At 34.0% G+C, this 21,770-nt stretch overlaps 1 protein-coding gene and 1 long non-coding RNA gene across 5 annotated transcripts; both read left to right on the plus strand.

The window, feature by feature from the left end:
• The first annotated feature begins 1,762 nt into the window (after positions 1-1,762).
• Positions 1,763-2,465, plus strand: LOC149234862 (uncharacterized). Its single transcript, XR_016246127.1, has 2 exons — positions 1,763-2,332; positions 2,432-2,465. It is a non-coding gene; the product is annotated as an uncharacterized LOC149234862 (long non-coding RNA).
• Positions 2,466-9,579: 7,114 nt separating this feature from the next.
• LOC149234863 (uncharacterized) lies at positions 9,580-10,909 on the plus strand. 4 transcript variants are annotated; one of them, XM_089371973.1, is made up of 3 exons: positions 9,580-10,080; positions 10,209-10,269; positions 10,471-10,909. In XM_089371973.1, exons 1-3 carry the CDS (start codon positions 9,885-9,887, stop codon positions 10,472-10,474), a joined length of 261 nt encoding a protein of 86 aa, XP_089228099.1. In that variant the 5' UTR covers positions 9,580-9,884; the 3' UTR covers positions 10,475-10,909. The 4 variants fall into 4 exon arrangements, with proteins under 4 accessions (XP_089228099.1, XP_089228097.1, XP_089228098.1 ...); XM_089371971.1 differs by having other exon boundaries at positions 9,614-10,080; positions 10,209-10,371; XM_089371972.1 differs by having other exon boundaries at positions 9,620-10,107.
• The last annotated feature ends 10,861 nt before the right edge of the window (positions 10,910-21,770 follow it).

Here is a 21,770-nt window from a genome sequence, read left to right on the forward strand (position 1 = left end):
CTGATGCTCTGCCTGTTCACATCACCGAAATTACATTGATGCCACTGTCAAGGTTACCAATGCACATTGACACTACAGTGAAGGTTCCCAATGCTATTTTGCAGGTTCTGACAACACTCAGTGCAGTCAAGTTTTAATAAGAAGTGTCTACGTGGTGGAGGAATTGCCTGGATGGCCAAAATTGGTCGGAATCCACACAAAAAGAAATTAAAAATTTTGCATCACTAGTATTTGAATAATGTTTTTGATAGTGGAAATAGATTCAGCACCATCAAAAACTTTCGGGGCACCAAAAACCTTGAAATTTGACAGCTATAACCTAGATTTACAAAAATCCTTGCCCATTTTATTAAAATCTTAACAAAATTTCCATTTTTTCCAAGTCTAAAAAATAATCTAGACTACGTGTTCTAATAAGCTCTGATAGACTCTGATCACCTTAGTTGTGAAACTCTGACACTAAGTGCTTGCTGGGTGCTAAATATCCAAGTTAACATATATTCTACAGGTGGTAGCTCTGTATAGAGGGGTTTAGTTGAATATTACCGTGTAGATAGATCTGCACAAACCAGTAAAATAAGACACAAATGTGGTCAACAAATTCATTGTGACTTCATTTTAATTAATTTAGAAAATAATACTACCAGAAGTTAAGAGTTTGTATGGTTAAAATAATATTTTCACGGACCATTAAAAGGGTTGGTCTATACTTGTGTTACTTTCTTTCAGATCGATTAATCTCTTTGTTATTCAAAGCCCTTGGCTCCTATCTGGTCGGACAATATTTAGTGCTTGGATTCCCAATTTCTTCATTGTTGGTTCTCGCATAGGAAGGCGTAATGTAAGAATTTGTTTATAACTACTTGCAACAGGGTTTCACACAAATGCATGGGGAGAAACCCTAATAGCCATAAAATCGAAGAAGAACGAAACTGTTGGTGATACTAGAAGATCATAAATATGTAAAGCAGAGGAGCCTATGGGCGTGCAATTTTCTGAGTATCTTTCGCACAAATGCCAGAGAACTGAAGAAAAATGTTACATTCAATAGTCTTAAAAGATTATTACACTAATAGGCTTAGTTTTTTTTTTGAAATATTTTTAGTCGTATACACATTTTAACAACTGTTTTTCAGCTTCCCACCTCCACTCATCTTAGCTTGAGACTCTTTTGATCTCTGCTATCCATGTTTCTCGGCCATTTAATTTATATAATTAGTTAATATATATAAATAAATAGATATAATAAAATCTGATTGCTATCCATATTTTTCAGCTATTTAATTTACATAATTATATTGATATAGTTTATATAATTAACTAGTATATATAACTAAATCTATTTAGAAAAGAAAAGAGCTTCACAACACTGAGTGAGGAATTGTTATTCACATTCTAAGCAACTTTTAATATTAGGTCATTAATGTTCAATAGTGTAACATGTCCATCCCTTCTAATACTACTCATATAAATAAATTAAAACTTATCAAAATAAAAATATCCTCTTTATTTTATATTTATTGCTTTACTACTTAATCAATCATAAAACATTTATAAAGCGAATTCCACTATGATAAGCATCATAATAGTTTAGTATTAGGTGATTTGTAAAGTTTCCAAACAAATGCACTTGATTAATATTCCCCTCCTTATTTGTATACTTTCATATGCCTCACACCTAACGAAACTACAGGTTTAAGGTTTCGACATATTTAATGGGTGGTATTTACATCTTTCAACTATAATGTGCATATGCTTTCATTCATTATGACAACGAGTAATAATCTACCTCATACCAAGTGCCGATCTACAGATGATTGACATGTTTTGAGGAGTACCTACCCAATTAATGGTGCTCCATCTCGATCTCATTGCTAGAGTTATTTGTCCTCATCTGGGTCGTAGGTCTGTAAAGAGTGAATCTAACGGTGTAGGTCGCCCCAGGGCAGTTGAGGTAACTGATTGCCTCCCCAGCCCCGTTCGAAATTCCTCATTCTCACCACAGCTGCTTGGAGCTCCGCTATCCATTTCCTGTAGGGTTTTGGGTAAATTTTGATGATTTTTCGCCACATGTACACTCTCTTATTTTCCTAAGCCACGGTTGTCAACAACATAGCTCAACAATTTTTGTTTTTATATTCCTTGCTCACCATACATTGGTGATTGCAAACTCAGCTCCCAGCGTCCACGACAAGTTGTTCATTAGTGCCTCGGTTGGCCTCAGGCGCAAGTACTTACAACAAAGTTCCTCGGTTATTCTTAATGAAGATTTCCATGGTTTTTACCAGCATTTTCCCCACGCTGCTACACCATGGCCAGCGACCCTTGATAGGTGATAACCAACACCAGATGTTTGTTGGGTTTTACTTATGCTTTGTTACCAGGTTTGAAGCTACAATTACAATTAACCTACACCTTTGTTGCTTTGCAGGTAAATGATTACGGGTTTTGATTACTGTTGGCTACCAAGGTATTTGCACAACGACTGCATTATCTCTTCCACTCAGTATTGAACTAAGTTATCCTACATGGCACTGTTAACTCACCCAGTTTTTCTTCTTCATTGGATTGTAATAAGCTTATGGCTAGGGTTTCATCGTTTGTTTTATGAACCCATCCACATTACGGACAAATTGTTTGACTAGCTAGCCCTAGGGTTTGAAGGTTATATAACCTGTCTGGTCTGAGTTAGAAGTTAGGGTCGGTTCTGATAAGGGAACTGTCTATTGCATTTATGGTATGTCCTTTTCTGTAATTTATGGAGCCTTATTTTATGTTTTGATTACCCAACAATATTTCACTTACTCAGATCTTTTTGTTACATTTTCCTTGGGTTGTAATATGATTTAGGGGCAGATATTGTTTCTTGATTTAGGGGAAAATATTGTTTCTCGTTATTTACAATGGTTTGACTTTCTTAAAAGGTTAATTGCACAGTAATGTACTATAATTCATGAATGATAATTTCCTCTTTGCAAGATATGGAAAGGGATTAGAAGTTCTTGTACAAAATTGTTTAAAAGTTCTATTTTTTTGTTTCGTTTCCATTGCGTAGTTGTAATAAATTTTTCTTCTCTTACATAACCTACAGGTTCTTAAAATAAGCCAATTTCCTAGCATCTTGCCATCAAAATCCTTATGTTATAAGTTCCATTGGTTTTAATAGAATCTATTACAAATTCCTTTAACTATAAAAGAAATTGATTACTAAGGTGCAACTCTCCCGCAGCAAAAAGAAAGATGATAAATATTATTATAGCGACTACGATATTTCTCTTAGGCGTTTAATTGAATATATCAATTTCTTGTCCTATTGGTAGTTAATTTCCAGTGATTGAATGAAGTTCATTCGTTTACTGTTTGAATTTAAAATTGCAAGTCTGGAAGAATTACAATTATTGTCGAAGTGTATCAAATGGTTATATGTTGCATAGCTCAGGGTTTATCTACGATACTATTTGCAGTTTTAGTTTGTCTATTTGTATATCTTGTTGGTTTACCCTTTTAAAGGTCTCAAGACTGTTCCTAGCAGCTGGTGAACTGTGTAGCTTCAGGAACTAACATGTTTCCTGAATCAAATTCATAATTTAATTTTTGTTTAATTTTGGAACATTACTTGTTCAATTGTTCCTTTGTCCCCTTCTTACTGACTTCTACAAGACATTCTACATGAATTTAAACAAATTTTTTTTGTGACTGTTCTAATCATAGATTTCCTTTATGAAAACATTCTATACAAATAAACAATTAGTTCTCCAGAACATTTCCCTAACAGTGATTCTTTCCTCAATTATTTAATGAATGTTGATAGATAACAATTCCAACAGAGTCAAACCTTTTCCATATCCGTTAATATTTAATTAGAAACCTCCTCTTACGCAGACACATATAAAAATAAATAGTTTGATAGTTTCAATACTTATTTGCATTATGATAATCCAATCCAAAAAAACTTGTTTAGGAAGACCACTCCTCCCTACCAATGAGAATGACTATTACGTCCATTTCTCCCCCCGAACTCTCCCAATTTCCAGACAGTGAGTTCGACTGAGAATCCTTCTTGGCCAGTTCAGTGGCATCAGGGCTTCACTTAGCCAAGCCAGAACTTACAGTCTTCTATACGACTTATAGCCTTCCATTGGCCCTAACCAGCTCAGGAATTATCTCTTTGGCAACGTCCTGCTTCCAACCAATATCCTCCTCTAAGCTTATTCCGGTCAAAAAACAACCAGCCAACCCTCCTCTCCTCCAAGATTTTCCTTTAAATATCTAAGAGGTAGTAAATTAATTGTCCTTCCCAATTGTCTGGAAATTGGGAGATCTTATGGGTCTTCCTGTGAGTTTTCCTTTCTAGATTAAACATTAATCATAAAAATAATAATAAACTTCTTTTAAGAGTGTATCAAAATTTCATTAGGTTCTTAACCAACCTAAAAATTACCAAATTCAACATAAAAGTAATTAATAGTAATTCTAATTGTTTTTTTATTTAATGTAACTTGGGGTGTTACCTCTCTCCCCCCTTACGCATAACACAAATTCAACATAAAAGTAATTAATAGTAATTCTAATTGTTTTTTTTATCTAATGTAACTTGGGGTGTTGCTTCTCTCCCCCCTTACGCATAACATCGTCCTTGGTGTTTACCCAATCTTGAAGCAAACTAGGATAAGCTTGTCGCACAAAGCTTTCATCTTCCCAAGTAGCTTCCTTTGGGCTAAAGTGCTTCCACTGCACTTTAACTTGGGTGATAGCTCGCCTCTGCAGCATTATTTCTCTATGTTCTAGAATACATAGAGGTTTTACCAGAAACTCTCCATCTGAGTCGACCTGTATCATCAACCATGTATAAGTTAATCGTGCAGTATCATATCAAGGAAAGAAAAAAAACACACACACACACTCACATATGTTGTTAATGCCCACTTTACCTGCACATCTTGCTAATTAATGATGTGTATCAGGTTATATATACATATATATATACACACACACAATGTGGACTCGTAAGTGACTGGGTAATGCAAGTTGATAAGCTATTGGACCTATTCTTTCCAAAATTTGAAAAGGTCCATAGTAGTGAGGAGCTAACTTCATACAACTCCCCCATCTTAAGGAACATTTTTTGGGCTTCACTCTCACATATACATGATCACCAACATGAAATTCTCTATATGTTCTTTTCTTATCAGCGTAAGATTTTTGTCTATCTTGGGAAGCTTTTAAATTTTGTCGTACCTTTCTCATTGTCTACTCCATTTCTATCAACATATCTGGCCCCAGGATTAATTTATCCTTGAGACTGCCCCAGTTAGTTGGTGTTCTACGCCTCTTGCCATACAACACTTCAAATGGGCTCATCTTTAGATATTCATGATAGTTGTAGTTGTATGAAAATTCAACTAAGTGAAGGTACTCTTTCGACTTAGTTGGTTGTTGCATTACATACATCCTTAACATGTTTTCCAAAACTTGATTATCCCGTTCAGTTTGCTCATCAGTTTGTGGGTGATATGAAGTGCTAAATTGAATTTGAGTTCCAAAACCAGCCAATAAGGCTTTCCAAAAGGCAGAGGTGAACTTAACATCTTTGTCGGATATCACTACTTTAGGCAGCATGTGCAATCTAAAAATTTCTTTCATGAATATATCAACAATTTCTACAGTTTTATAAGTGGATTTGACATGAATAAATGAGTTTTTTTTCTTAACTTTTCCACCACCACCATGATGGAAAAACTTTGCTACCTGGATCTAGGCAAACCTATTATAAAATCCAATGTAATTGTATCCCATTTCCACTCGAGAATAGAAAGTGGGTGAAGCAGACCAGGGAAATGTTGATGTTCCGCTTTAACTTGCTGACACTCTAAGCATTTAGCCAAGTATTCTATGATATCTCTTCTCATACCTGGCCAAAAAGTAACCCTTTTTAATTGTAGAAAATAACTTTTGATAGCCCGGATGTGCCATATATGGACTCTTGTGAATTTCATCTAACATATACTGCCTAATAGCTTTTTTATTTGGCACATAAATTCTCCCTCTAAAAGTCAACAATTGGTCTTTATTTATTCCATAATCAGTTTGTTTTCCGGAATCTTGTACTTGCTTAGCTTGCTGCCACAAGAATTCGTATTTGGGGTCTTTCATAGGAGCTTCTCTAATTTGATTTGAGAAATTAATTTCTATCTTGTTGAATGATATTTCATATATGTGATGCAATTTCCTACTTAAGGCATCAGCCACCTGATTTTCCTTTCCTTTCAAATGTTTAATGTCAAAATCAAATTCTCTCAAGAAAGCAGTCCACCTTGCTTGTTGTGCATTTAAATTGGGCTACTTGAAGAAACTTGTTAAACTGCTATGGTCTATCATTAAGAGGAACTTTTTTTCCTAATAAATAATGTCACCACATTTCCAGGGCATGCACCACTGCTGTCAATTCTAGATCATATGTTGAATACCTTTGTTCATGATCCTTTAGCTTACGTTATTCATAAGCTATCACTTTTCCTTCCTGCATCATCACACCGCCAACCCCCTCTTGACAAGCATTCGTGCATATAGTAAATTCCTTCTTAGGGTCCGCTACCTTTAGTACAGGGGTTGTGGTTAATAACTGTTTCAAGAGTTCGAAGTTGTGCTGACATTCAATTGTCTAGCGGAAGGCTCTTCTCTTTCTCTGCAAAGAGGTAATAGGATAAAAAATTTTGGAGAATCCATTTATAAATCGTCGGTAGTAACCTACCAAACCCATGAAAGATCTAATATATGCCACAGTTTTAGGTACATACCATTTCATGATGGTTCTAATTTTCTCAGGGTCTACAGTTATACCGTCTGATGAGATAATATGTCCTAGATATTGGATCTGGTCTTTATAAAAATCACATTTGTTGTATTTAGCGTACAACTGATTCTCCCGCAGAACTTGCAATACTATATGGAGGTGTTCTTTATGTTCCTCCAAATTCTTGGAGTAGATCATATTATCATCAATAAATATTAAAACAAATTTGCCTAAATAAGGGTGAAAGATGCCATTCACCAGACTCATAAAGGTTGTTAGAGTATTGGTGAGTCTGAATGGTAACACAATAAATTCATAATGCCCATAATGTGTTCTAAACATTGTTTTGCAAATATCTTCTTCTCTTATTCTAATATGATGGTAACCCGATCACAAGTCAATCTTAGAAAATATAGTGGCCCCTTTAACCTGATCAAATAGATCATCTATCCTTGGCAGTGGGTATTTATTATTGACAGTTGGTATTTATTCTTGATGGTTAGCTTATTAAGTTGTCGGTAATCAATGCACAACTGTAACTTACCATTTTTTTTCTTTATGAAAAGTATGGGCGCCCCCCAAGGTGACACACTTGGGTGAATGTAGCCTTTATCCAACAACTCTTGTAGTTGCATCTTGAGTTCAATTAACTCGGGTATACTCATTCGGTAAGGGGATTTTGACACTAGGGCAACCCCCAGAATTAATTCTATGGTGAAACCAATATCCTTTTTAGGTGGTAATCCCAGTATCTCTTCAAGAAACACATCCACAAATTTCTAAATAACATGTCCCCTAAGGTAGTTGTCTTCTCCATGGAATTGGTATAGCCTATTTGGAAAACATACACCTGACAACCCTTTCGAATACATTTACTTAACTAATTGGAAATGATTGTTCGTAGCTTAACATCTCTTTTAATTCCCTGAATTTATTGTCTAACACCCTCTTCCGAGAGGTAACTAATAGTTTTGTCCTTGCAATTTACTACCAAACAATGCTTCTCTAACTAATCCATCCCAATGAGTATATCATATGATCCTAAAGGCAACATATTCAAGTTTGCAGTCACTAGTCATCCCGCTATTTCTAATGGATAGCTTTTTACTTTCGCTGTCACCCCACGCTTAGCTTTGGTGGCCAACTATACTAACCAAGGGGTTTTAAATTTAGTGGAGGATAAGTGACACAACTCAACTATTTTAGGGCTAACATAACTCAAACTCACACCTAGGTCTATCAGAATGGATACATGATGATTAGCTATTTTACCTTCGAATTCCACCATAGTAGGTTGATACTTGGCTTGGTTGTCCTCCAGGGCTGCATTTATCTGGGGAATACTTCTTGCCAAATCTCTGACCACGGAGGCTTCTTGAACATTTGCTAGCCATGTCCTGGTACGATGGGGGCAATTTTTTTAGTAGTGGGGTTCTCCACAACCCCAAACATTGCAATGGTGGTTTCTGTTGTTGGTTGGCCTTTGGCTTCCTGGATAGTTTAGTTATCCGATTTTCACTGGGCGGTCTAGGCTTAACTTGATTTTTATCAGCAAACCCACTATGTGATTTCCTTTGCATGTTCCTAGAATTGGAATTTTTTGCATTTTTAACATTTGATAAATTTTTCTGTCCCTTTTTATTTGACCAACGTTTTCTACTTTCTCCTTTCTGCTTCATCTGTTGATAACAAATTTTGGCTTTTCGTATGGCTTCGTCCATGGATTTTGGATTGTCAAACTCTATTCTTTCTTTCATGAAAGTTGGCAAACTGCTAACAAATAGTTGTACTTTAGCTTTTTCCTCCCAAATATAAGGTACATATCTTAATAGGGACGTAAACTTAGTCACAAACTCATCCATAGATTGTTGCCCCAACCTCAAATCATGAAACTCTTTTGCCTTTTCATCATAAAATCGCTCTGTTAAATATCTATCTTTGAAATGTTTTTGGAAATTATCCTAGGAAACTTCTTGTTCATCTACTCCCCACGTTGTTTTAATTTCTTCCCACCATAGGGTGGCTTTACCTTGTAATTGGTAAATTTCCAATTTGGCCTTTAAATTATCTTCATACTCATAAATTTGAAAGTATTTGTTCATATTTATCAACGAGGCCTCAACAACCTCTTCCTTTTCTCCATCAAACGTGGGAGGTTTAATCTTCTTGAATTCTCCTTGTAGGTTGGTCTTTTGTCTTTTGTTTCCCTTGCCACCTGAAACATTTTCTGAACCTTCCTCATTATCCATTCGACTTCCATCCATTCCAAAATACTCTGCTCTTTGTTGGTGTTCCTCATTTATGTTTTCATCTTCGGGGCTGGGAGTTGGATGCCTTTGGTTTTGTTTATCGGAAAGACTCTTCAAAATTCTTTCTTTTTCTAGTCTTAATCTTTCATTGTCAGCTCTCAAATTTTCCATTTCAGTCTGAAGTTGTTGAACTGTTTCCAACAACATCACATATGTGTTACTACAGGTGCCTTCTCTTAACTGCACCCACATCTCTGGGTTGGCTCCTGTGAATGGTGTAAATTCCTCTTCAGTGGTCATCCTCCTTGATGGAGTAGATGATGTCCCTCTTCGCATGTTCTGCTCCCTTATGTGCAACAAAAGTATTGTGTTATTATGCATTGTCCATTCATGTCACAGTGTTGAAACCTATGGGCTCTGATACCACTTCTAAGATGTCCATCCCATCTAATACTACTCATATGAATAAATTAAAACTTAGCAAAATAAAAATATCCTCTTTTTCCTTATTTATCACTTTATTGCTTAATCAATCATAAAACATTTATAAAGTGAATTACATTATGATAAGCATCACAATAGTTTAGTATTAGGTGATTTGCAAAGTTTCCAAACAAATGCACTTGATTAATATTCCCCTCCTTATTTGCATGGTTTCATATGCCTCACACCTAATGAATCTACAGGTCTAAGGTTTCGACATATTTAATGGGTGGTATTTACAGCTTTCAGCTATAATGTGCATATGTTTTCATTCATTCTGACAATGAGTAATAATCTACCCCGTACCAAGTGTCGATCTACAGATGATTGACACACTATGAGGAGTATCTACCCAATTAATGACTCTCCATATCGATCCCGTTGCTAGGATTGTTTGTCCTCATCTGAGTCATAGATCTATAAAGAGTGAATCTAACTATGAAGGTTGCTCCAGGGCAGTTGAGGTAACTGACTGCCTCCCCAGCCCCATCCGACATTCATTATCCTCAACACAACCACTTGGAGATTTGCAATCCATCTCCTGTAGGGTTTTGGGTAAAGTTCAACGATTGTTAGCCACATGTACACTCTCTGGTTTTTCTAAGCCATGGTTGTCAACACCATAGCTCATTTAGCAATTTTTGTTTTTATATTCCTTGATCACCATATGCTGGTGATTGCAGGCTCAGCTCCCAACATCCACGATAAGCTATTCACTAGTGCCTCGGTTGGCCTTGGGCGCAGGTACTTACAACATAGTTCCTCGGTTATTCTTAATGAATATTTCAGTGGTTTTTACCAGTGTTTTCCCCACACCACTACAACATGGCCAACTACCCTTGACAAGTGAGAACCAACACCAGTTGTTTGCTGGGTTTTACTTTTGCTTTGTTACTAGGTTTGAAGCTACAATTTAAATTAACCTACATCTTTGTTTCTTTGCAGGTAAATGATTACGGGTTCTGATTGATGTTGGCTACCAAGGTATTTTCACAACAGTCGCATTATCTCTTCCGTTTAGTATTGAATTAGGTTATCCTACATGGCACTGTTAACTCACCCTGTTTTCTTCCTCATTGGCTTATAGTAATCTTATGGCTAGGGTTTCAGTATTTGTTTTATGAACCCATCCACATTACATACATAGTTTTTGACTAGCTAGCCCTAGGGTTTGAAGGTTAATTCAATATGTCTGGTATGAGTTAGAAGTTACGGTCGGTTCCGATAAGGGAACTGTCTATTGCATTTCTGTTATGTCAAGTTCTGTAATTTATGGAGACTCATTTTCTATTTTGATTATCCAGCAGTATTTTGTACTCAGATCCTTTTGTTACATTTTCCCTGGGCTATAATATGATTTAGGGGCAGATATCGTTTCTCGTTATTTACGGTGGTTTGACTTTCTTAAAAGGTTAATTACACAATAATGTCCTATAATGAATGAATGGTAATTTCCTCTCTGCAAGTATGGCAAGGGGTTAGGAGTTCTTGTACAAAATTGTTTAAAAGTTATATTTTGTTGATTTGTTTCCATTGCATAGTTGTAATAATTTTTTCTTCTCTTACATAACCTACAGGTTCTTAAAATAAGTCAGTTTCCTAACATCTTGCCATCGAAATCCTTCTATTATAAGTTCCACTGGTTTTAACAAAATTTGTTACAAATTCCTTTAACTGTAAAAGAAATTGATTAGTAAGGTCTAGCTCTCCCACATCATAAGAGAAAGATGATAAATATTATGATAAAGACTAAGATATTTCTCTTAGGCGTTCAATTGAATATACCAATTTCTTGTCCTGTTGGGAGTTAATTGATTAGTAAGGTCTAGCTCTCCCACATCATAAGAGAAATATGATAAATATTAATATAGAGACTACGATATTGCTCTTAGGAGTTCAATTGAATATACCAATTTCTAGTCATGTTGGGAGTTAATTTTCAGTGGTTGAATGAAGTTCATTCGTTTACTGTCTTGAATTTTAAATTGCATGTCTGGAAGAATTACAGTGATTGTCGAAGTGTATCAAATGGTTATATGTTGCATAACTCTGGATTTATCTACAGTACTGTTTGCAGTTTCAGTTCGTCTATTTGTATATCTTGTTGGTGTACCCTTTTAAAAGTGTCGGCACTGTTTCTAGCAGCGGACGAACTGCCTAGCTTCAGGAACTAACCCATTTCCTAAATCAAATTCATAATTTAATTTTTGTTTAATTTTGGATCATTACTTGTTCAATTGTTTCTTTGTCCCCTTCTTACCTACTTCTACAGGGTGACCACCTAACCCTGATTGTTATTCCAGAGGAGACATTCTACATGAATGTTATTCCAGAAGAGACATTCTACATGAATTTAAACATTTTTTTTTTGTAACTGTTCTAATCACAGATTTCCTTTATGAAAACATTTTATACAGATAAACAATCATTTCTCCAAAACATTTTCCTAATAGTCATTCTTTCCTTGGTTCTTTAATGAATGTTGACAGATAACAATTCCAATAAAGTCAAACCTTTTCCATATCCATTAATATTTAATAAAAACGTCCTCTTACGTAAACACATATAAAAATAAATAATTTGATCGTTTTAGTACTTATTTGCATTATGATAATCTGATTTGGAAAAATCATTCAAGAAGACCACTCCTCCGTACCAATGAGAATGGCTATTACGTCTAATTCTCCCGCTCTCCCAATTTCCAGACAATGAATTCGACTGAAAGTCCTTTTCGTCAGTTGAGTGGCATCAAAGTTTCACTTAGCCCAACGAGAATTTACAGTCTTCTATTCGACTTAGAGCCTTCCACTCATCCTAACTAGCTCAGGAATTCGCTCTTTCGCAGCGTCCTGCCTCCAACCAATGTCCTCCTCTAAACTTCTTCCCATAAAGAAAGAACCCCTCCTCTCCTCCAAGATTTTCCTTTAAATCTCTAAGAGGTAGGAAAATAATTGTCCTTCCCAACCGTCTGGAAATTGGGGAATCTTGTGGGCTTTCCCGTGAGTTTACCTTTCCAGATTAAAACATTAATCATAAAAATAATAATAAACTTCTTTTAAGAGTGTATCAAAATTTCATTAAGTTTTTAACGAATCTAATTTTTTTTTAATTATTATTATCTAATGCAACTTGGGTTGTTACAAATAGTCTCTTAACTCTGTGAGGAATTGTTATTCACATTCCAAGTAATTCTTAAAATTAGATCATTAACTTTCAATAGTTAATGTTTATAACTAACTCATGTTTATAACAAGTATGGATTCATCTTAAACACGGAGTTAACAAGTTTTGAGAGGCATTAAATCTCTTTAGGTCCAAACCTCTTTTAAAATGTCTAATTAACAAAATACTTGCACTTAGGTCTGAACTTCTTTTAAAATGCCAAATTAACCAAATATTTGCACTTCCATAGATTTGATCACCACATAATTTGATATATGTGTGTGTGTATGTGTGTGTAATTTTTCATAATTTAAATTGCATTTTTGAATGCATAAATGGATTCAATGCTTTGAAAATCTCTTTGGACACTTGGATTGGATTGTTTAAACTACATTATTTAAACTTGCAATTTCAACAAATCATTGTTGTATTTAAGTGAAAATGACCCAAAAATAGGTCAAAAATGGCCCAAAAAATAGGTGAAAACCAGTGAATATGTAGAATAGTGAGACTAGCTAAAATCTTTTAATTCAGATTTTTTTTTTTCAATTACTTTATATATATATGACATAGCTAAAATGTTTAAATCCCAAGATTTTTTTTTTTTTCAATTACTTTATATATATATATATATAAGACCTAGCTAAATTGTTTTAATCCCAAGTTGATTTTTCTGTTTTTGTTTTTTGTTTTTGTTTTGTTTTTGTTTTGTTTTTTTTTTCAGTTGATATATATATATATATATATAAAACCAACATGTGTTATTTGTGCAAAAATGCATCGGAGTCAAGTCATCATCTTTTCATTCCTTGAGCTTTGCAAGTTAGGTTTGGAATGACAGGTTGCTCTTTTTCTTGGGAAGGAATGTAGGTTGAAGAAACTTTTCAAATTTGGTTCAGCTTATCTATCTCCCATAACTCCCACAAGGCTCTTCCCCTCTCCATTGCTTGGGGTATTTGGCTTGAGCTTAATTCAACAAGCACGGAAAATTGCGGCATGTTTAGAATGTGGACTTGAAGATTTAAAAATTACTCTTATTGGGGATTAAGTCAATACAATTTAAGCATATTGAAAGATTGGTTGAGCCAAGAAGCTCATTCTACAACTCAGTGTGAAGGCGATTTGTAAGTATGTCCGTGCTCAATTTGGAGTTGACATGTGTCCAACCCAATGTGAAGGCAATGTGTAAGTATGTCCGTGCTCAATTTGGAGTTGACATATGTCCCTTTTAAAATACAAATAAAATATTCTTTAGTGTATTCTGCCGCCCATTGTGAAGGCAACGTGTAAGTATTTCCATACTCAATTTGGAGTTGGCAAGTGTCCCTTTTAAAATACAAATAAAATATTCTTTAGCTATAACCAACATAGATCAACGGACATTAAAATGGTTTTTTTTGTTATTAATTTATAACAACAATAATTTTCTTTTAACATTTTTTTCTATGTATAGATACATATGAACTTTTACCATTAGCCGTTTTTGAGTTTTAGGTTTTGACAACCCATGATATAAATTAAGCAAAGTCTTTGTGTAGAAATCACATAAGAGAAATTTAATAGAAAAAATATATTTCTACAAAAAAAATGTTGACATAAATATTTTAACGTTGTATATAATAAAATATCCAGTGGGATATGGAGACAATACTTTAATATGGATTAATATTGAAGTATACTTAAAATTATATTAATAACAAAATCTAATTTCTATTTTGCATTCTCAAATAAGTTTGCAGGTGATGAAGAAATTCGATCCCTCTCATGTTAGATCCGTGCTTAAATGCGTGTATGGTTATTATAAGGTTATAACTTCAAATCCAATCCAATCCAAGTCAAATATGTATGTCTTCCTAAATTTAGCAATCAAATTGTTGTATAGAGATGGATTCTTTATCTCACAAATAAGGAAGTTTTATACATCAATTTAATGTCTAACTTGATTACAACCTTAGATTTAAAAGCATTATACATCAATTTGATGTCTAATTTAAATGTGATTTTAAAATTAAAATATTATTATATAAAGAGAAAATACATCTTTACTACTTTTATTACTTATACAACAAATATAGGTATACATATTTTTCTTAATCTCAATTTATTTTATGAGAAAAAAATTCGCCCTAAATCACACAATAATACATTTGTTGACGGGCTTCAAACCAACGAGGGTGGTTGAAGAATCAGTTCATGGCTGCATGTTAAATAGGGAGAGCAAATGTTCCAACAACTAGGTTTGACTGGAAAACAACAATATCGGACTAGACTGGACCAACAACTATATTTGACCATGAAACCACTAGATTTGACTAGCCAATTAGAGTGGTCCAAGGGATGGGGACCAGGACTAATATTATATTTGATCAAATTATTTAACTATAATAATATTATTAGATAAATAGTTATTCAATGTATTATTAGTGTTTAATATCAATATATTTTTTAATGTTTTGAATGCCATTAAAATCTAGAATGATAAACTTATGAAATGCTACATACTAATATTATTTTAATACTTTTTTGTTTGTTTTGCTTATTATTTAAGTAATATGTTAACCATATATGTGTTAAAAATCATAAATCTAGAGAATATTAATAATAATAGTTGAGTAAAATGTTAATATATTTATGTTTAATATATTAATAGATCTAGAGATTATTAATATTAGTAATAGCTCAATTTATTTTTTAAACAACACTTCATATTTATAACGAGCAATAACATTATAAATAGCACTTTAAATGCATACTTCTACTTGTAATGAACAAAAGAACACAAGCGATGGAACAACTCCATCTCAAACTCACTTTTCAAAATATTAACCTTGGTTATTTAATCAAGTTTAATATAATTTAAATATTTTTTAATTAAATTTAATATAACTTAAATATTTTTTATATATTTTTTTCTAATAATCTTTTTTTTACAGTGTATCTATTCACCATGAATACAAAGCCTGGTGGTCTTTTTTTTTTCTCAAAATATAATCATAAATTAAATTATTAAATTTATACATTTATAATAGATAAAAATTATATCATCAAATTTTAAATAAAAAAAAACAAAATATCACAATTTTAAATTTGAATATTTAAAAATAACCAAATTTGTTGAATGTTTAAATATATATATATATATATATATATATATAAATTGTAAGTTAAATTTAATCTTTTTGATTATCTAAAGTTTTTGTTTTTTGTTTTTTAATTTTATTTAATCAAAACAAATTAAAATATCACTTAAAATTAGATCAAATTTATTTATATATATTTAAAAAAAAAATTAACGTGAAAGAATAATAAACATGTTATCATTAGCACAACTATCATCTAGTGTGTTAAATATGAAGAGAAATCTGAGCAAATGCATTGGAATTGGCCAGGCTCCATGGCCAATGTCCAAGCTACCCACCAATAGTATGCCTGCAAAGTTGAGGTTTATTTTTCCAAAAAGGAAAATGACAACCTTTAATAGAAAATGATTACATGGTCAGCATCAAAGCAAATACTCTTCATGCAAGGAGAGCATGGATTTATATAAGGACTACGCCTGTATAATTGGTCTAAAAATAAATAAAGAATATTTGGAGATATTGTTTACATGGTATAAAGACGTGGACTACGTCTGTATAATTTGTCTAAATAAATAAAGAATATTTGGAGATATTGTTTACATGGTATAAGGACTACGTCTGTATAATTTGTCTAAAATAAATAAAAAAGGAATATTTGGAGACATTGTCCGAGAACTTAGAGATATATAAAAGGCATCAGATATTGTCTACTATATCTCAACTTGAATTCAAGTTGAGGTTATATTGTTTGATATATCTAAATTCAAGTTGAGGTTATGAAGGAGGTCATATGACTTATCAATTAAGGCAACGCTTAAATTGATGAAAGAACATGTTAAAGCTGGATTATTCTTGAAAATAACCCGAAGTTAAGAATATTAAATAGGAATCTAAATTATTTTTATAAAAGAAAAGAAAAGGAAAAATTAGAAATCTTATATAAATATTAAGATAAATTAAAATTTACATATTTAATAAAATTTGAAATACTGAAATTTTATAATAAAAAATTTATTAAATACAATTTAACATAATTCTTTTGATTCTCAAAAAAAAAAATAATAATCATAATAACTTTACATAAACATGATTAAATAAAATTTACCTCTAACTATGGCCAGCCCCTTAAGGAGATGATTAACTTTCAGTTTCACTTTCAAGTTTCAACATTTAAACTACATAAATCAAATATAAAAACTGGAAAATAGAAAAATATTGAACTGAGTATAAATGCCAAAAGAAACTAAAAATCACATATTTGATAAAATCTTAAACAGAAATTCAATTTAAAACCACTTATTTGATTTTTGACAAAATAAAATAATCATAACAAAAAAAATATTCTTAACAATTTTACATAACCTGTTTAAATAAAACTTGCATCCAATGGTAGCCAGTGCCATAATTAGATGATCAGATGATCAGTAGCCAGTGCCATAATGAGATGATAAGCTTTGAGCTTCACTTTCAATTTTTACCCTTTAAACTACATAAATTAGATCAAGAAACTGAGGGAAGTAGGAATAAGGAATTTGTCCAAACTAATTGTTTGCAACACCCATGTAAAAATTTCCTCTGTTTCCTTTAATGACTCCTCACATGATACCTGCATATCTAGCAATTATATGCAGAGCCTGGGTTCCACGAGGAATTTGTAAGAACATTTATTAACGTGAATCTACATTCGTATTACATTAAATAAACAGATTTATGAGCTCAGTGGGCGTCAAACAGCAGCCAGTGCTACAAAAAGATAATGAACTTTCATTGTCACTTTCAGGTTCAGACGGGTCACATTCCATTGATCGATAAGGGGCGAGCTAACTAAAACACCTGAAGAGTGGCCAGATAACGAAAGCACCGAGAACCAATCAAGCCTATTATCCCGTTATGGGTGTTTTGGCCACTATTGATTGAGGTCTTATTTCGGTTTAGCTGGCTCCCTTGTACATACTACAGTATTGATAGACCTTGCGGCGTTTATTGGTTCCCTGCGGTATTGCGGCGTTTTAGATCATCAAGCCTCGCGACTTAGCTTAGCTTCCCCGCGCTGCATTCTGGATAAATCGTCTTCCTTTCATGTAAATTCAATAATCCATGAGCAACAATTTCTCGAAATACATTTGCAAAGACCTACAGGTTTGAATTGGTACTGATAACTAAATATTATCTGTTTTGATGGCAGATGACTTTCCTGTTTGTGTCCAATTGTCAAAACACAAATGATTTATGTTCAAAGTATAAAAACAAATAGATTGTTGAATATAAACTATCCACACAATAAAACAGAAATCAGATTACCTAATATGAGCTATTAACATTTATACAAAATTCAAATATAAACTATCCACACAATAAACAGAAATCAGATTGCTGAATGAGCTATTAACATTTATACAAAATTCAAATACTAATTGCATCACTTCATACAAAATGCACTAAATCAATTACCCTTTTATTAATTTATTCAGTAATCATTTTTTATAGTCTGCCCACAGGTAAGACGATTGCCAAACAAATTATTGGCCTTTTCTTTTTTGCCCTTTAGGCAGAGAGGAGCAGCCTCACTGTTGTTCCTCTTGTTACCTGTGAATATGAAGGAAAAACATTTATTTACCTTTACAAATAGTATAGCATTTCAACTTCTCCCACTTTCTATTTTCATCAGATTAGAATCTTCCATTGATTTGCATCCCCACCATTGTCTGTCACCTCCTGTTTCATTTAAACTTCTACCATTCCCACGCAATGTCTTCTAATTATCCGAATAATATAATTATACACGAAGAGACTTCAGCACGGGTCAGGGTGACGCCCACTCTCGCAGTTCCACTTCCACTTTTTGCTGCCACTGCCCCAACACACTCTGACTGTATTCCCCAAAGGGTCAACACCTGTAGCTTTGGAAAACTCATCCCCTACTCCAACTCTTCGAACTTCTGGTTCGAGTATATCTCCAAGCAACTTTGCGGGGTAGCTCTTTCAGCTGCTTACAGATCCGGCTATCAAGGTATGCAAGCTTTCGAAATTCATTAACCCAATCGCTCCACAGCACACTGCCAAAGGCGAAGGCAAAGATATTCCAGGTTTTGCAATTTTATCCTGACTTATAGAATCCTGTGACGGCGCAAACTTTGCAGGTCACTCCCAGCTACAGTTTTTCCTCTTTAATCAATTTCCCATAATCCCCTCTAGATCAGTGATTTTAATAGGACTTAAAAAACCTGAGACGGCACGAACTTTGCAGATCCTTTAAACGAGTATAATTTTTTTTATTGCACAATAGTCTTCAATTTCTCCAATAACTTAGACTAAAACACTTGAGCACAGCTAAAGGTGATGCCCACTCTCCCAACCCTCAACTTCCACTTTCGGCTGCCACTGCCCCAACATCTCCCAACAACTCTATTACCCAAAGAGTCGAACATCTTTAGCTTGGAAAACCCGTAACCTACTCCAACTCCTCCAACTTTGGGTTCCAGTACATTGAGCTATCAAACATGGCAACTCCGTGGGGAGTTTTTTCAAATACTTTGAAATAACACCTGTGTTCCTGCTAGGCAATGGGAATCGGCTGATCAGGAAGGACATGGTGTATTTCAACAGCTTCAATCACATCCACGCTATCCGTTTTTACAAGCTCAATCAAACAACGACCCGTTAAGAAGTTGATAAAACTGTACCCTATGTGTGTCAAATAGCTCTCCACTTTAGCTGTGGATTATGTTGTCTTGGGAAAAGCTGTTAAATATACAAAACCAGATCTTCTGCAATCCAAAAATCTATGACCTCTTTACAGTAAATTACTGTGTCTTCTGAAAAAGCTGCAAAATACACAAAACGGGTCTTCAAATAATCTTGTAGACCATTGCAACTCCATTTCAAAAGTTGAAATGTTTTTTCCTCAATTTCATCGGGCAGGCCATAAAACTTGTCATCTATCTTGTGCATATGATGTAAACCATGTTTCCACTTATCTTGATAAGTATAGTTTCTCAATGGGGCAACCACTACATTTATAGGCAGTGACGTACCCTTGCATTTCACTGCGATTTTCCTGGCAAAGGTTCCTATTTCATCATGAACACTTCCATTTGGAAATGCTATGCAACAAAACAACTGCCAACCCCCCTCTACGGGTAGCGGTTTCACTCTTGCTATCTCATCAGCTTCCATACTTGTACACACTTCTTTATTCCTAGTAGTAACCTCCGTCATTATGACCCTCCTAGGGTTTGCAGTTCAAGACTCTTCCACATCATCTAGTACAAGAAAAAAGAAAGTATCACTTAAATAAGACCACAGCCTATATTTTTGCCCTTCCAAATTAGATTTGTCTAGAAAGTTCTGTCAGTTTTATCTACTGGCAATGCAATCTTGTAGTTTAAGATATCGTAACGTTTGGAGACCGTTACCCAAATGATGGAATCAAATGAACCGCGTACCTTAAAGCTGTTGTTGATGGTCTGAAGCAGCAGAGTCTTAACAACACTCTGCGTGCCATATGCATCATTAATTCGGATGTTGCTATCTGGTTCCCCTCTGTATTGCATTTCCAACAAAACCAGGTTCCCCGCATCCACCACTTGGAGGAAAATCGAACTCACTCTCTGAGTCGAGCTGACCAACATCCCATTTCCGATCTCTGATATGTTTGCTGCTGTTAGATTGTTCAGACGCTCAAATGTCGCTGAAAGATTGGGCAAAGAAATGAGCAGTTTCACATCCTGCACAACCCTTTTCAAATGGCTGGTGAACACATTCGCTGCAGTCCAAACCCCATTACACCAGGAGTTTGAGAGCACAAGTTCTTCCAAACCAGAGGCGTACCAGATTTTATCATTCCCACCACCAAAGCTCTAGCAAGATTAGGGTTTCTCTTCCCCAAATTGGGCTGAATGTCTCCACGAGGGTGGGCCCACCATGACTATCAATTATTTCTGATTCTGGTCCATTCGTACTCAATTACTTTCAAGCAACTTGACTTTAGGTGACCTGTAAAAGTATTAACAACAGTACCTATAGTTAGATGCAAAAGCCGGTTGTGTGTAAAATATTAATTTAGTTTCTGGTTCTGGTTCATTTAATACTCAAGAACTACAACCAACTTGACTTTTTGCAGGTGCAAAAGCCACCATAAGTATTAATTTATTTTTGGGTTCTGATTCAGTTGTACTCAACCACTTTCATGCAACTTGACATCACGTGGAGTGTAAAAGTACTAATTTATTTTCTATTTCTAGTTCATTTAGTGACCAATACTTGTGATCAACTTGACTTTAAGTGAAAAGGTATTAATACTTGTGATCAACTTGACTTTAAGTGAAAAGGTATTATTTATGTTGGGGTTATGGTGCATTGGTACTCAACAAATTCAGTGGATGTTTACTTTTTTTTTTTTTCAATGGAATTTTCTATAAAAAAAAATTAGATTGTTAGAGTGTTTCAATAGTTATTTTGATGTTCACATGGGGTAGCTCAAGCAGCAAGGGCCGTGGAAATGAAGTCTCACCGAACCGGAAGTCTTGGGTTGAAATCTTGGGCTACCCTTCCCCCGTAGAGGGGTACATAATGGACATGTAAATCGGAGAGTCCCACCCCAGCTTACAAAAAAAAAAAAAATAGTTATTTTGATGGTGAAAATGGATTCAGTGTCATTAAGAATTTAGGAGCATTCAAAATTTTGAAGTTTGACAACTATAACATAAATTTTCAAAAATTTCTGCCAGATTTATTATAATCTTGCCAAAATTTCTATTATTTTCTAGGCTAATCTGGTTTTTAAAACTATATAAAAAGCTAACAAGCAATTTGACCAGACAACCAAATGTCACCTAAACTCGGCAATGAAATTTAACAAGACAATCAACTAAACAACCAAATGTCACTTAAACGCAGCAATAAAATTTAACAAGACAATCAACTTAACTTTTGGTAATAGAGTTTGACTCAAAAATAATAATAATAATAATAATAAAATTCTCAAATACATTCATAATTTTA

The sequence above is a fragment of the Pinus tabuliformis genome, chromosome 8 (genome assembly GCF_031772625.1).
Source record: "Pinus tabuliformis cultivar Carrire ecotype Pingquan chromosome 8, CPIR1, whole genome shotgun sequence".
In the NCBI taxonomy this organism is placed as follows: Eukaryota; Viridiplantae; Streptophyta; class Pinopsida; order Pinales; family Pinaceae; genus Pinus; species Pinus tabuliformis.